Here is a 15,512-nt window from a genome sequence, read left to right on the forward strand (position 1 = left end):
ACAATGCCCCTTCCTGCACCCATTGCCCCGCCGTCCCATGGTGATATTTTTCTGTATACTAGGGGTAACATGGTCTTTTATATGCCATCTAGGGAGGGACTAGAGACTTTTTAGTCACTGAAATAAACAGAAAGGGATTTTTTAGGGACTAGTAACTTTTTAGTTAGGACTAGAAAAAGTCCTGGGACTTAAGACCAAACAGGGTCTAAGACAGTCATATGTTAAAGATTTGCGAATGAAACTGCAACGTGTGTAAGTGCAGAGCAGTTGAGCATAGGGGTTGGTGGCGTTGCCAGCGGCGGCCCCGCCCCGTCCTCTACTTACCACCACCTCGCCCTATTTCTCTCTTCCTTCCTTCCTTCGTCCCTCCCCCCGTCCACCCCACCCCACCAACCCGCCACCCTCCCCCAATCCCTCCTCCTCCCCCTCCCCACCAACCCCGTCACCACCGGCAATGGCGATGGCTGCCGCGGCGACCATGGCCGCGTCCGCGTCCTCCAGCGCGGTGTCGCTGGACCGCGCCGCCCCGGCCCCCTCGCGCCGGCTGCCGATGCCGGCGGCCCGCCCGGCCCGCCGCGGGGCGGTGCGGCTGTGGGGGCCCCGCGGCGCCGCGGCGCGCGCGACGTCCGTGGCGGCCCCCGCGGCCCCCTCGGGCGCCGAGGAGGTCGTGCTGCAGCCCATCCGCGAGATCTCCGGCGCCGTGCAGCTGCCCGGCTCCAAGTCGCTCTCCAACCGGATCCTCCTCCTCTCCGCCCTCTCCGAGGTGACTCCCCCCCTCCCCTCCCCCCCGCTCTTCCTTTGGGTTGGTGAATGGAGCGAATTGGGTGTCGAGGTGGGATTTTGCGGGGTTTATTAGGAGCAGACGTACCTTTGTCGTGCTGACTGTCTGTCTGCTGGATCATGCGAATTTTAGCTCCAGTCGATCCAGCCATACGATTTTGCTGACGACGGGTAGGTTGTTTTGGTAGCCAATTCACGCGTTTCTTTACCATATCATTGGATTGTGTAGCTTGTACTTGGATCAAGAGGATGCATCATAATAATCAGGGGCGATCCTCCTATGTTTTTAGGCTACTAATTTTTCTTTTCTGATGGAGCCTTTATGAATATATTATGTTGTAATGGTGTCATGAACACTTGGAATTCATATATGCCTGCTCAAAATTATTATGCAACCTAAAGTCTGCACACATTCTGTGAGACGACGTCATCATGAAAAAGGCGATATTATTTTTGATGAGAAATCCTTGAATTGCTATTTGTAGCATTTGTTTTCATGAGCTATATAGGTACTAAATCAAGGTAGGATCCTTAAGGCTTTATATCGTTTCCACTGATCAGAAAACTATAGAGCAGCATGTCCTGTTATCTTATTTATTTATAGTAAGATGAGAAATTGGAGCTGGTTTACTTCATTGTCATCTCTAGCTGATCCGTAGCTTGTCTCTGCTCATTAGGGAACAACGGTGGTGGATAACCTGTTGAACAGCGAGGATGTCCACTACATGCTCGAGGCCCTGGAAGCCCTCGGACTCTCCGTGGAAGCAGATAAAGTTGCAAAAAGAGCTGTGGTTGTTGGCTGTGGCGGCAGGTTCCCGGTCGAAAAGGACGCCAAAGAGGAAGTAAAGCTCTTCTTGGGTAATGCTGGAACTGCAATGCGTCCATTGACGGCAGCTGTAGTAGCTGCTGGTGGAAATGCAACGTATGTTTTCTTTATCCTAGTTGAAATAAGTATGAGATCCATGGGTATGTTTGGAGACTGATCGTGTCTTTTATTAAAAAAAAAACTTCAGTTATGTGCTTGATGGAGTACCAAGAATGAGGGAGCGACCTATTGGTGACTTAGTTGTAGGTTTGCAACAACTCGGCGCAGATGCTGATTGTTTCCTTGGCACTAACTGCCCACCTGTTCGTATCAATGGCAAAGGAGGGCTACCTGGTGGCAAGGTTAGCTACTTGTGAACTTGCATGTTATGTACTTTTGTGCACATTCAGTTCTCTGTCAAAGAAAAATAATATTATTATGGGTAGTACGATGCAACGCGACCTTACACCGTGCACTAAAGTTTAAGAACCAATAAACATTGAATAAATTCAATACTTGAGTATTGCGTGATCAATCATAGATTGGCGCTTAACATTGAATAATTTCACAGGTTAAGCTCTCTGGTTCCATTAGCAGTCAATACCTGAGTTCCTTGCTGATGGCTGCTCCTTTGGCTCTTGAGGATGTCGAGATTGAAATCATTGATAAACTGATCTCCGTTCCTTACGTTGAAATGACATTGAAATTGATGGAGCGTTTTGGCGTGACTGCGGAGCATTCTGATAGTTGGGACAGATTCTACATTAAGGGAGGACAAAAGTACAAGTAAGTTCTACATTGCTTTACTTCTTCTGATAGTGGAGTACAAAAGCATGATTCTAGTTTTCAGTCTACCCAAATATTTATAGACGCACCCCCATTTGAATTATTGATAAACTAGGAAATAAATATTGTACAAAATCTGTCGACTGCTCAGTAGCTTTCAAGGCGCACTGTACTAGGAAACCAGTGCCTACTGCCTAGGCAATCGACCCTGCTACCTACAATGCATTGCACAGTTCTGTTTTCTGGACATAGACTTGATCACACCAGAAGTATCATCCATCTTAAAATTGGACTGAAAATAGAGGATATCGGCAGTTGTTTGGCAATGAGCATCTATGCAGATGATACTTGATTTTGCTTCTTTTGACCCTTTTTATCTTAGGCCCTTGCTGCCATATGGCCCATCAGGATACACATCCATGCTTTTACTGAACATACTCTTATGTACTCGGAAACTGTTAGTTCAAACTTCATAAAAGTTGCAGTAACCATTTCCTAAACGAGCCATCCGTTCTCTGGAATCGACAGGTCCCCTGGAAATGCCTATGTCGAAGGTGATGCCTCAAGTGCGAGCTATTTCCTGGCTGGTGCTGCCATCACTGGAGGGACTGTGACTGTCGAAGGTTGCGGCACCACCAGTTTGCAGGTAAAATTCTACTATCCATTTTTACCTTTTGGTTGAGCATACTTGACATATTACATTATTGAATGTATATACCATTTTCAACCAAACATGCTTTAAGTGGATATTCGTAGCTGAATCTCTCAAACTGCTGTATTCTGTAAGTGGCTTCCATGTGCTGTCATTCTCCCTGACGATGTGTAATATTGCAGGGTGATGTGAAATTCGCTGAGGTACTTGAAATGATGGGAGCTAAGGTTACATGGACTGACACTAGTGTAACTGTTACTGGCCCACCGCGTCAGCCCTTTGGAAGGAAACACTTAAAGGCTGTCGATGTCAACATGAACAAAATGCCTGATGTCGCCATGACTCTTGCCGTTGTTGCCCTCTTTGCCGATGGTCCAACTGCTATCAGAGATGGTAAACTTTCTATGGCCTTCCATACCAAGCAATCTAGCACGTGCGTCGCGGTTACTCGGTAGCATCAGGGAGGGGATAAAGGACTCGAAATCACCCTGTTATGTCCTGACACTTGTTCATTCTCTTCTGCAGTTGCCTCCTGGAGAGTGAAGGAAACCGAAAGAATGGTTGCGATCCGGACCGAGCTGACGAAGGTAATAATACACAATGTCTCCTGTTCTTATATCTCAGCTTCCTGATCTAACCTGTCCTGTGCCCTGTGCCCTATAGCTGGGAGCAACGGTGGAGGAAGGCCCGGACTACTGCATCATCACGCCGCCAGAGAAACTGAACGTCACGGCGATCGATACCTACGATGACCACCGGATGGCGATGGCCTTCTCCCTGGCGGCCTGCGCCGAGGTGCCAGTCACCATCAGGGATCCGGGGTGCACCAGAAAGACCTTCCCCAATTACTTCGACGTGCTAAGCACCTTTGTCAAGAACTAGATTGGAGAATCTACGGCGAATTGCGCTTGTACTTTTGTAGCCTGTCCATGGTCTGGAATTTTTGTCTTTTTCGTCTACTCGCGAGATGGTATACGAGTCTGTAATATTAGTTTTGTAGTGCGTGAGGTAAAATGAAATGTATTGCACACTGTATTCGTTTTTTGAATAAGAAATAAATTATGATCTAGATGTCATGCTGCTGCGAGTGGAGGATCTTGGGCATGCAAGCTAGTAGTAGTATAGGAAAGGAGGCAGCATTCCCTCGCACATAACTGAATGCTTGAAAGGTAATACTGAGCCTAAATGAAACAATTCAGGTACGGATCTTACTAGAAGCATATGCACGCTTTGCCCCGCCGTTTTTCATTTACATGGCAAATATACAAAGTTGTTTATTTGCACAGTCATGGTGATCGATATGACAAATAGTCCCGATGTCTTAGTAAAAAAAAATCAATAGTATTGTATTAGTAATAACCATAAGAGGGCTATTACCTTATCTTGGTCCATCCATGTAATATCAAAGGATGCATGCAAACAAAGTAATGCAATCCTTATACCACAATCATTTGTCTTTTATATGGCAAACTGTGATAAACCACAATCATTTGTCTGTACCTCATTACCAAACTATTTACACATGTCGAAGAAAGTAAAGCGAACTAACAGAGGAATTTGGCAAGAAAAACAATCTTTGGTAAGAGGTCACAAACTAAATGAAAAGACTCATGGCAATTCAAGCATGGGTTTCTTCAATACGGGGAGAGCAAATGGGTCTACATGTTGTCTGTCTCGCAAGCTCTGCATGTCGTCTGTGTCACATAGTGACTTATGTCCTGCTCATTTACATGAATTAAACAAATTATATCCAGCAAGCCAGGCCCTGCAAAACAGAGTCCCCTAAAAGACAGTACATTCCAGAAAAACATCAGAACAGCTAGAAATTGAAGCATGTTTAATTTGTTGTCTTCTGAAAACTATCATTTTTTTTTGAATTACAAAAGAACTCTATTTGAATAGTCATGATTATAAGTTTGAGAACTGTCGAAATACAAAATGTACTACGACATGAACAAAGCATACGGCAAACTTAAAACAAAGAAAACCAAATTCAGGTTAAGAGTTATTTTAATACAAAAAGACATGCGTATGAAACAATGCATTGTATCTGGTAGATCATTCTATTTATTGGTCATGGACATCTTAAGTATTGTCAATGAATGACCAAACTATAACTGTTCTTTGCCTATTTTTTATGATCAGTTGCAATATCTTCGACTTCGAGAACTCTAAACTAAATATTTTTTTTGTTCATTACTGATTCTACAAAACCGACATGACAAGCTCCTATTGCTGATGAGAAATTCAGTAACATAACCATTATGTACACAAGCAAAACCAAGGCCTACAACTCTTTTTGCCTAGCTTAAACCCAAATTTAATCATGGGCAAATAACTTTGAAATTGTGCCTTCACCTGACAGTTGATGGATAAAACTGAACTCCGACGGTGCTATTCCGAAGCAGAAAGAATCAGGTGTGGACTGTGGAGGAGGGGTGGTACTGCGCGACCACAACGGCGTCCTTCAGGCGGCGGCGACTTACTCCTACCTGGCGACGTCAAGCCCGGAAGTTGCTGAAATCTTAGCTTGCCCATCAGGTCTGCAGTTGGCTCAGGAGCTAAACATACAAAAAGTTCACGTGGAGCTAGACTACAAGGGTGTAGTGTTGATGTTGAATTGTCATGCAAATGATCAAGGAAAGGCTTTGGACATTTCAGGAATCAAAGGTGGACTGGGTAAAACGTTCAGCAAATGAGGCTGCACGTATATTTGCTAGCTAGAGAGGGACTTTGTTTAGATGGCTGAATGATTTGGGACAATGGCCCCCCAGACTCTATTGTGCGTATTATTGTCTCAGAGATTTCTGAGAACTTTGTTTAAATAAAGCACTATTTTCCCTTAAAAAAATAGAGGAAAGAGTACAAAAACTGATTCAGCTGAAATGGGATTATATGTTTAACCATCATCACTATTTACATGTTTCTTTTGTAGTAAAACCAAACCATCTAAGGAGCACAATAGTACAATATAAGTAAAAGACAATTCACCCCATATTTCATCTGTACAGTCTGGCAACTGCCGCATATGCTCACAAGGCATTATGAACTTCACAGTTCCACATTGGAGGTACACATGACCTAGTTTGTTTGCCTAACTCAATCTAAGCAATGCCCAAGAGTAAAATTTCGCATTATTATAAGCGGCAATGTCAGGAGGCTCCTCAGAAAATAATCCAAGTAATATGTAAACTGTCTCCGTGTCCCGTAGAGTCCTTGTAGCATTCTACCATTGCAACTATCAACAAAACTAACTTATCCTAATGTCCCACTGAAGATTGTGAAATGGTAAATGGTATGACAACCCTATTTTCTTATTTCGAAGAATTAGACCATGGATAAATTCAGTGACACATTATTATAGTGCCTGATTTCAGAAGCTGCATCTGTGAACTAACTAAATGAACTATCTCTTTCCACCACAACATAGGCTAGAGTAAGGTACTACCTTTCAGAACATGACATAAAAAACAATAGATTTATTGTGTGTTGTCATCTAGGAGTTATTGTTGGAAATATGCCCTAGAGGCAATAATAAATGGTTATTATTATATTTCCTTGTTCATGATAATTGTCTATTGTTCATGCTATAATTGTGTTATCCGGAAATCGTAATACATGTGTGAATACATAGACCACAACATGTCCCTAGTGAGCCTCTAGTTGACTAGCTCGTTGATCAACAGATAGTCATGGTTTCCTGACTATGGACATTGGATGTCATTGATAACGGGATCACATCATTAGGAGAATGATGTGATGGACAAGACCCAATCCTAAGCATAGCACAAAAGATCGTGTAGTTCGTTTGCTAGAGCTTTTCCATTGTCAAGTATCATTTCCTTAGACCATGAGATCGTGCAACTCCCGGATACCGTAGGAGTGCTTTGGGTGTACCAAACGTCACAACGTAACTGGGTGACTATAAAGGTACACTACGGGTATCTCCGAAAGTGTCTGTTGAGTTGGCACGGATCGGGACTGGGATTTGTCACTCCGTATGACGGAGAGGTATCTCTGGGCCCACTCGGTAATGCATCATCATAATGAGCTCAATGTGACTAAGGAGTTAGCCACGGGATCATGCATTACGGTACGAGTAAAGAGACTTGCCGGTAACGAGATTGAACAAGGTATTGGGATACCGACGATCGAATCTCGGGCAAGTAACGTACCGATTGACAAAGGGAATTGTATACGGGATTGATTGAATCCTCGACATCGTGGTTCATCCGATGAGATCATCGTGGAACATGTGGGAGCCAACATGGGTATCCAGATCCCGCTGTTGGTTATTGACCGGAGAGGCGTCTCGGTCATGTCTGCATGTCTCCCGAACCCGTAGGGTCTACACACTTAAGGTTCAGTGACGCTAGGGTTGTAGAGATATTAGTATGCGGAAACCCGAAAGTTGTTCGGAGTCCCGGATGAGATCCCGGACGTCACGAGGAGTTCCGGAATGGTCCGGAGGTGAAGAATTATATATAGGAAGTCCAGTTTCGGCCACCGGGAAAGTTTCGGGGGTTATCGGTATTGTACCGGGACCACCGGAAGGGTCCCGGGGGTCCACCGGGTGGGGCCACCTGTCCCGGAGGGCCCCATGGGCTAAAGTGGGAGGGGAACCAGCCCCTAGTGGGCTGGGGCGCCCCCCTTGGCCCTCCCCCTGCGCCTAGGGTTGGAAACCCTAGGGGTGGGGGGCGCCCCACTTGGCTTGGGGGGGAAGCCACCCCCCTTGGCCGCCGCCCCCCCCTCAGATGGGATCTCCAGGGGGCCGGCGCCCCCCAGGGCCCCTATAAATAGTGGGGGGGGGAGGGAGGGCAGCAGGAGCACAGCCCCTGGCGCCTCCCTCTCCCCCTGCAACACCTCTCCCTCCCGCTTGCGGTTGGCGAAGCCCTGCCGGGATCCCCACTACTTCCATCACCACGCCGTCGTGCTGCTGGATCTCCATCAACCTCTCCTTCCCCCTTGCTGGATTAAGAAGGAGGAGACGTCGCTGCTCCGTACGTGTGTTGAACGCGGAGGTGCCGTCCGTTCGGCACTCGGTCATCGGTGATTTGGATCACGGCGAGTACGACTCCATCAACCCTGTTCACTTGAACGCTTCCGCTCGCGATCTACAAGGGTATGTAGATGCACTCCTTTCCCCTCGTTGCTAGTATACTCCATAGATGGATCTTGGTGAAGCGCAGAAAATTTTAAAATTCTGCTACGATCCCCAACAGTTATAACTATCACTGGTGGGAAATCAAACAGAGGGATTGTTGATGGACCAAATGATGGTGCAAAAGTTAGTACTGATTTCGCAGTCGGTTGCTAGTAGATGCTATTTGGAGATTCAACTCTACTTTCATGATTGTGTGTACCGGTATAAAGCCATTTTTCCTCTACTATAATTATTACATTATCTGAATAACTTTGACACATACTATTACTACCTGAGTTAGTTTATTAAACTTTGATACTGGATGGGCATGCCATTGCACATGGTCTCAGTTCGACTTTTTTATTTATAACAAAGGAACATATTGTGGTGCTGCAGTGCAAGTAAATATGTGCATAATGGAGTTTCTTGGCTCTTAATTCAGTGTGTGATCACTAACACCAAATGACCAATTTGGTGTTGTGGGAGGCACTATCTCTCCCTTCATTGCAAATGGATCATTCGGTGTTATTATAAAGGGCATAATCACTAACACGAAAAAACCCCATTCGCAATTACTTATGACCCTCTTTTTTCCTTAACCACAAGCTGCTCCTAGTTGCTAGGCACTACCAAGCGTGGTCCTCGGTAAGCCACCCGCTATAGAGAACAGCAGCACTCCGGATGGAACCCTTCTCTACGTCTTTTTAGTACGTGTCTCCCCAAAAATTGTGCATAGTGCTGTACTTGATACAAAATTTGATCCACATATTTTCTGTTCAACATGAGAATCGCCTGATGGATCTGAGAACATCAAAATTATACATCTCATGGACACACAAGGAAATGATTGAAAATAGATTGGAAACTCCTGACAATCTCTCACAACAAGCTCACAGTTGACACCAAAAAAATCCCCTCCGTCCGAGTGAATTGCAAAAAACATCAACATTGAAGGCTAGAGTTGCAGAAACCATAATTCTTCAGTTTTGTGCCAAAAATCACTAATTCTGAGCCTAATTTTTTGCAAATAACACTAGTTGGCCTCTTTACGTGTTTTGATGACAATTATGACAGACGGGATCCACATTTTGCCGACGTGGCGTACCGATTCGCGATAGATTGACGTTAGACTGGGTATTTTTCTAAAAAACTCCTCCCCCCTAGCAATATCTCCCTCCCCTGCCCAGGGTCGGGATCGGTCGTCGTTCCCCGCACACCATCGGCCTCGTGTCTTCTAACGTCGTCGCCGGCGGATCGCCGGCGGTGTACCCGTGCGCCCAACAGTACCGCCGCCGCGGCCTGGCCAAAGGTGCTCGCCGCCCCCTTCCTATCGGGCGCTCTCGTGGCCGTCTTCCCTGTGGCCGTCGAGTGCACGTCGAGATGGACAACCTCCGCTACGTGGCCGCCGGCGACGTAGATCCGCCCTCGCGCGGCTGCCGCGGCTCCCTTCCACGGCATCCCGCGGCAGCGGGACTTGAGCACCTGGTTCCCGCTACGGCTCCCGCCTCTTTCCTTTGCAGCTGCGTGGGATGAAGCCGTCGTCGCCAGGCCGACGAGCTACATCGACCCAGCCGGTGCGCCCGAACAGCAGCAAGACGACTCGCGCGCTGCCGTACGTGGCCGCCACCATGAGCGGCGTTCGCGGCTTGTATGCCTTGCTCCGGCCATACCATAGCCCAACGTCATTAGGCGCTCCCGTCTTGGTGGATGTCGAGCGCGCCGGCGTGCGCGCCAACAGCAGCTTCACCGCGCCTCCCTGCGCCGTCCGGGGCACGAGCAACAGCAGCTCCACCGCGCCTCCCTGCGCCGGTCGGGGCACGAGCAGCAGCAGCTCACCGCGCCTCCTTGTGTCGACCGGGGCACGAGCAGCAGCAGCTCACCACACCTCCTTGTGCCGGCCGGGGCACGAGCAGCAGCATCGCACCACGCCTCCCCTGCGGATGGGGTTGATTGCTTTTTCTATTTTTGATTGAAGGGTCTCTAAGCAAAAAGTCAGGGACTCTTCTGTAAATTTAGAACTAACGCTGTCTGACGCGAACAGTTCTGCCACGTCAGCAAAAGCGGGACCCACCTGTCATAATCGTGGTTGAAATGGACTAAGTCGCCAACTAGTGTTATTTGCAAAATATTAGGCTCAGAATTAATGATTTTTGACACAAAACTATAGAATTATGGTTTCTGCAACCCTAGCCTTCAATGTTGATGTTTTCTGCAATTCACTCCCTCCCGCCCCATCCGTCCCAAAACCTAGCTAAGGCTTGATGGAATTGCACACAACCCGTGTGATGGAACCAGCAAACACACAAAAAAAACTAAAGAGGATGGAACCTTACCTCGCGGCAGGTTCACTGGTCAGCAGGGACGGTGAAGCCGGGAGTGGAGGGAGGCATGTGAGCTCTACTGGAAGGCAGCAGCTGGTGGGGGTGGGGCGCCGGAGGCGGCGCAGGAAGCCGGGGACGGGAATACACGGGGAGGACGGCGCCGGGTTGCGGATCGCCGGCGTGGAAGCTACACAAGATGCGGCGGCGGCGGGAAGAGCGAAGAGGCGGCGAGGGGAATGTTTTTTTTCGGTGGGACGGCGAGGAGAGGTCAACGCGAGACCGACCGCCAGGATTACCGAGGAGGCCCACACAAATTTACGAAGAGAAACAAAGGCTTTCAATTGGGCTCAGAACCGACCTTAAACACTCGAGCCACCCCAGGCCAGCATTTCCTGGGAGCTTAGAAACTGTACAGATGTGAGATCCGACGGTGGGAGAGCATGCCACTGGCATAAAAGATCGATGTGCGCTGTCGTTGGGTTGGGGAGCAAGTACTATAGAATCTGAGCCTGTGATGCAAAAATAGAAAGAATGGATCTGTACCATAGGATGGTAGATTGATGGTCCAGATTCGGGTGAGATGCTCTGCACGCATAGTTTGCAAAAAGTCCATCTCTGCAAGCTAATTTTGTCCCCGTGCCCTCCCCGTCAAACCCAAATCCCGTACGCAGCTGCAGTGCACAAACTAAATCTCCCCCGACGGCGGCACAATGTGGTTGGGCAGCAATATTGCAAAGGGAGAGGTATGGTACTAAGACATGATACTAAGACTCTTTCCATTTCTTGTGAAAGAACTGAACCAATTTGTATGCTATATTCTCCAAGAACCTTTGACATCAACATGTGCGCCAAGTCTCACAAATAACTCAATAGAGAATACTTCAAAAAAATCCAACCAGATACTAGATTAGTCAAACTTTTGAAGCAAAAGCTTGCAATCTATCTATTTTGAGTCGCAGGTTGTATTCTGGTTCTCATATTTGCAGTTGCTAAAAATGACATAGAAACTAAACAAAAGAGCATGCTTGGAAATTAGAATGGAAGGCATGCGAACTCGAGTTTGTCTCAACTCTATATTTAAATAGTTGCAATGCCCGATTCCACCGGTTGTTTGCGAATCTCGCTATATGAAATAGGATGCACTGGAGTGGTTTTTTCTTGTACAAGATAACTAATGTTTACACAAATGTTTCATTACTGGCAAGTAGTACTTCAGATGTTTTTGGGATGAATGTGATTTCTTCTTTATTTTCCCGTCATGTGATATGTGCATCACACAGTAGATGGTATTGTTGATGCATATTCATTTAATTAGCTCGTGAGTAAATAAATAAATAAGTGTGAACATATGATTCTTACACAAACATGTGCTAATTGAATCATATTGGTTAGGTATGATCTCTCCCAACACAAGAAGCTTGATGAACGAGAAGCACTAGAACTGGAGGCAAAGGTTGCAGCTTTTCTGTTGTGTACCATCAGGCTTGCCAAGTTGATGCATTTTTAATGACAATGCTTGTTGAGCTATGATTATTATAGTCGTTCATAATTAGTCTTGCCCGTGTTGTACCCAAAAATGACCCTCTCATGCAATGTAACACTTCATATGTATGTATCTCTTCTGTTGTCTTCTAGGACCATTGCAGTTTGAAATGTATGTTTAGTTGTGCTTGAAGTGGATGGATTAACTCTCATGTACTCAAATATTTCTGATGATGTTCACACACTCATTTTAGTGACCACCATGTTCAGATTCTTTCATGATTCGTGATGTAGCACAAGGTACTAACGAAATCAAATATGTAGAAGTTCCGTGCAGTCCATATGGGCAGATTTTTTGGAAACCTAAGAGACGAGGGGCATATGTACAGATCTGAAAAGTGGCCTTATTAATGAAGGACTGATTGATTGATACATCAAAGCTTTGAGGTGGTTACTACAAATCTATCTTCTATATGTAATTAGTTAGGGGGTTTCCTGAAATTTGCATTGAGAAGCCTCCACCTCAATCTGTACCACTGATGCTGAATCCGACGACTCTGGTTCGTTTTTCTATTTTTGCACCATAGGCTCAGATTCTATAGCAGTTCTCCCCGTTGTTGCATTATGTCGTGTTGAGAAGAAGACGAGAATGATCAACAGTCCGCTCATGTACAGGACAGAACACATACAGTGCTGCCCCCTATGGGATTCAATCTAGACCACCCATTTTGACCCAATGGTACAGTGACTTTGAGACTTTCATGCTCGAAATCGCTGAATCTCGGTCCCATGTCGGGATGTGCATATCTTGGGTTAGAGAGTGTCACTTCACCATCCCGCGGGGATTGTATTTGCCTCTTGCGATTGCTGGCCCGCAAATGTCTCTTCCTATTCGGGACGATCGCTATCTCCTTTACCAGGTGAGGTGGGAGAAATAAATTGGTTAATTGACTCTGCCTCGTCACCATAAAATCGTTCCTGGTGCCTTTCAAGCCTACACAATTCACCACAGATGCTTTCCACTATCCAGATATATGGGCGATCTCTCGTTGCTAGAGGAAATAGGAACTGAAAATGAGAGGGTGATCTCCGTCCATCGTTGCTAGAGGAAACTAGAATTGGAGTCAGAGAGGCATGGGAGATACTGATATTTATTAGTTGAGGTATGATGACACGAAGGTGCCACACTGGCCCACCGCATTGCATTTCTTTTGTGTGCTTTCAATACTATTTTAGCACATGGGTTACGCTTCTCCAATGATATATCATTTGCTATCTTCACCTTTATGCGTAGTAAATCATAAATTCATCGGCTCACAGACTCTCACTGGGTGCACGCCTCCATGGCTAAATCATCGGTCATCAAACATGCTACAAAATCCGGTACATAGGGAAACCACATAGCATGGCTTCCGTGGACGGCACCAACACACAAAGTCACCCTAATGGTTTACTCCAATCACAAGGATAAATCACCCTAATGGTTTCATTAATTTGAATGGATTGATGTGTTGTACCATTGTAGGGTCCTCATCGAATGTATGAATTCCCTCGAGGGAGTGGGAAACAAATCAAATTATTTTCTATTGATCGGAGCAGTGGAAGTATCGAGGGAAAGTGTACCTCTTCACTCATAAACTTCATGCAAGTGAGGATTGATTTCTGTTATTTATATAATTCAAAATAGGAAGATCATCTTCTTCAAGGAAGATTGACCTTCTCGCTCTCGGCACATCTGCGCCTCAGATTCTTCTATATGTTCTTGCGTTGAGAAATTATTATTATGACTAGTACGATGCAATGCAATCTTACACCGCACACAAAATTTTAAGAACCAATCAACATTGAATAATTTCAGTATGTGAGTATTGCATGATCTATCAGGGATTGGCGCTAAAGATGGAATAATTTCACAGGTTAAGCTCTCTGGTTCCATCAGCAGTCAATACTTGAGTTCCTCGTTGATGGTTGCTCCTTTGGCTCTTGGGGATGTAGAGATTGAAATTATTGATAAACTGATCTCCATTCTTTATGTTGAAATGGCATCGAAATTGATGGAGCGTTTTGGCATGACTGTGGAGGACAGATTCTACATCAAGGGAGGACAAAAGTACAAGTAAGTTCTACATTGCTTTACTTCTGATAGTGGAGTACAAAAGCATGATTCTAGTTTTCTGTCTACCCAAATATTTATAGACGCACCCCCATTTGAATTATTGATAAACTAGGAAATAAATATTGTACAAAATCTGTCGACTTCTCAGTAGCTTTGGAGGCGCACTGTACTAGGAAACCAGTGTCTACTACCTAGGCAATCGACCCTGCTACCTACAATGCATTGCACAGTTCTATTTTCTGGACATATACTCGATCACACCAGAAGTATCATCCATCTTAAAATTGGACTGAAAATAGAGAACATCGGCAGTTGTTTGGCAATGATCATCTATGCAGATGATTCTTGATTTTGCTTCTTTTATCTTATGCCTTGCTGCCATATGGCCCATCAGGATACACATCCATGCTTTTACTGAACATACTCTTATGTGCTTGGAAACTGTTAGTTTAAACTTCATAAAAGTTGGAGTAAACATTTCCTAAACGATCCATCCGTTCTCTGGAATCGACAGGTCCCCTGGAAATGCTTATGTCGAAGGTGATGCCTCAAGTGCGAGCTATTTCTTGGCTGGTGCTGCCATCACCGGAGGGACTGTGACGGTCGAAGGTTGCGGCACCACCAGTTTGCAGGTAAAATTTTACTATCCATTTTTACCCTTTTGGTTGAGCATACTTGACATGTTACATTATTGAATGTATACCATTTTCAACCAAACATGCTTTAAGTGGATATTTGTAGCTGAATCTGTCAAACTGTTGTATTCTATAAGTGAAAGTGCGTTATATCGACTAGGGGGGGGGGGTGAATAGGCGATTTTTATGAATTCTTCACTGAGGAATTTGCCGGTGAGGAAATTCCTTAGCGAAGAACTACTAGCAGCGGAATAAGTACTCAAAAGTAAACATAACAGAACACAAGCATGGTCATCATGATGAAATTAAGACAAGCATAGAGTACAAAAAGCGTAATCACAGGATAACACAGGATGAAGACAAACAGACTGAAGAAATTGAACTGAGGAAATTGAGAAAGTCTTCAGTCAAAGTCTTCAAACACAGATACGAACAAGCACACAACATAGTAATGAGGAAATGAAAGAGTTGAGGAAAGAGAACAAGTAGGCTTGGTGAAGACAATGATTTGGTAGACCAGTTCCAACTGCTGTCTCAGTTGTACATCTGGTTGGAGCGGCTAGGTATTTAAACATGAGGACACACAGTCCCGGACACACAGTCCTCACCGTATTCTCCTTGAGCTAAGGTCACACAGACCTCGCCCAATCACTCGTGGTAAGTCTTCAGGTGACTTCCGAACCTTCACAAACTCGGTCACTCGGCGATCCACAATTCCTGTTGGATGCTTTAGACCATGACGCCTAACCGTCTGGAAGAAGCACAGTCTTCAAAGGTAACAAGCGTCGGATC

General features: G+C 45.6%; 2 protein-coding genes across 2 annotated transcripts in view; both read left to right on the forward strand.

Moving 5' to 3' along the window:
- The first annotated feature begins 399 nt into the window (after positions 1-399).
- LOC123165688 (3-phosphoshikimate 1-carboxyvinyltransferase 2) lies at positions 400-4,099 on the forward strand. The gene is made up of 8 exons (XM_044583380.1): positions 400-763; positions 1,458-1,702; positions 1,794-1,947; positions 2,157-2,371; positions 2,900-3,017; positions 3,206-3,416; positions 3,549-3,610; positions 3,687-4,099. Exons 1-8 carry the CDS (start codon positions 455-457, stop codon positions 3,903-3,905), a joined length of 1,533 nt encoding a protein of 510 aa, XP_044439315.1. The 5' UTR covers positions 400-454; the 3' UTR covers positions 3,906-4,099.
- Positions 4,100-10,487: 6,388 nt separating this feature from the next.
- The window catches only part of LOC123170718 (3-phosphoshikimate 1-carboxyvinyltransferase 2-like), a 99,407-nt gene continuing 94,382 nt past the window's right edge, over positions 10,488-15,512 (forward strand). The window contains exons 1-3 of the mRNA XM_044588510.1: positions 10,488-10,725; positions 13,854-14,085; positions 14,600-14,717. Coding sequence (XP_044444445.1) covers positions 10,488-10,725; positions 13,854-14,085; positions 14,600-14,717 — 588 coding nt within the window. The remainder of the gene's footprint in view (positions 10,726-13,853; positions 14,086-14,599; positions 14,718-15,512) is intronic.

Source organism: Triticum aestivum, chromosome 7D (assembly GCF_018294505.1).
Source record: "Triticum aestivum cultivar Chinese Spring chromosome 7D, IWGSC CS RefSeq v2.1, whole genome shotgun sequence".
NCBI classification, from domain to species: Eukaryota; Viridiplantae; Streptophyta; class Magnoliopsida; order Poales; family Poaceae; genus Triticum; species Triticum aestivum.

Excerpts from the sequence above, each read along its gene's own strand:
- LOC123165688 (XM_044583380.1), top strand. The coding sequence starts at position 455 with ATGGCGATGGCTGCCGCGGCGACCATGGCCGCGTCCGCGTCCTCCAGC. Across the intron at positions 3,018-3,205 it reads GCGGCACCACCAGTTTGCAG|GGTGATGTGAAATTCGCTGA; the intron begins GTAAAATTCTAC and ends GTAATATTGCAG. Across the intron at positions 3,611-3,686 it reads TCCGGACCGAGCTGACGAAG|CTGGGAGCAACGGTGGAGGA; the intron begins GTAATAATACAC and ends TGTGCCCTATAG.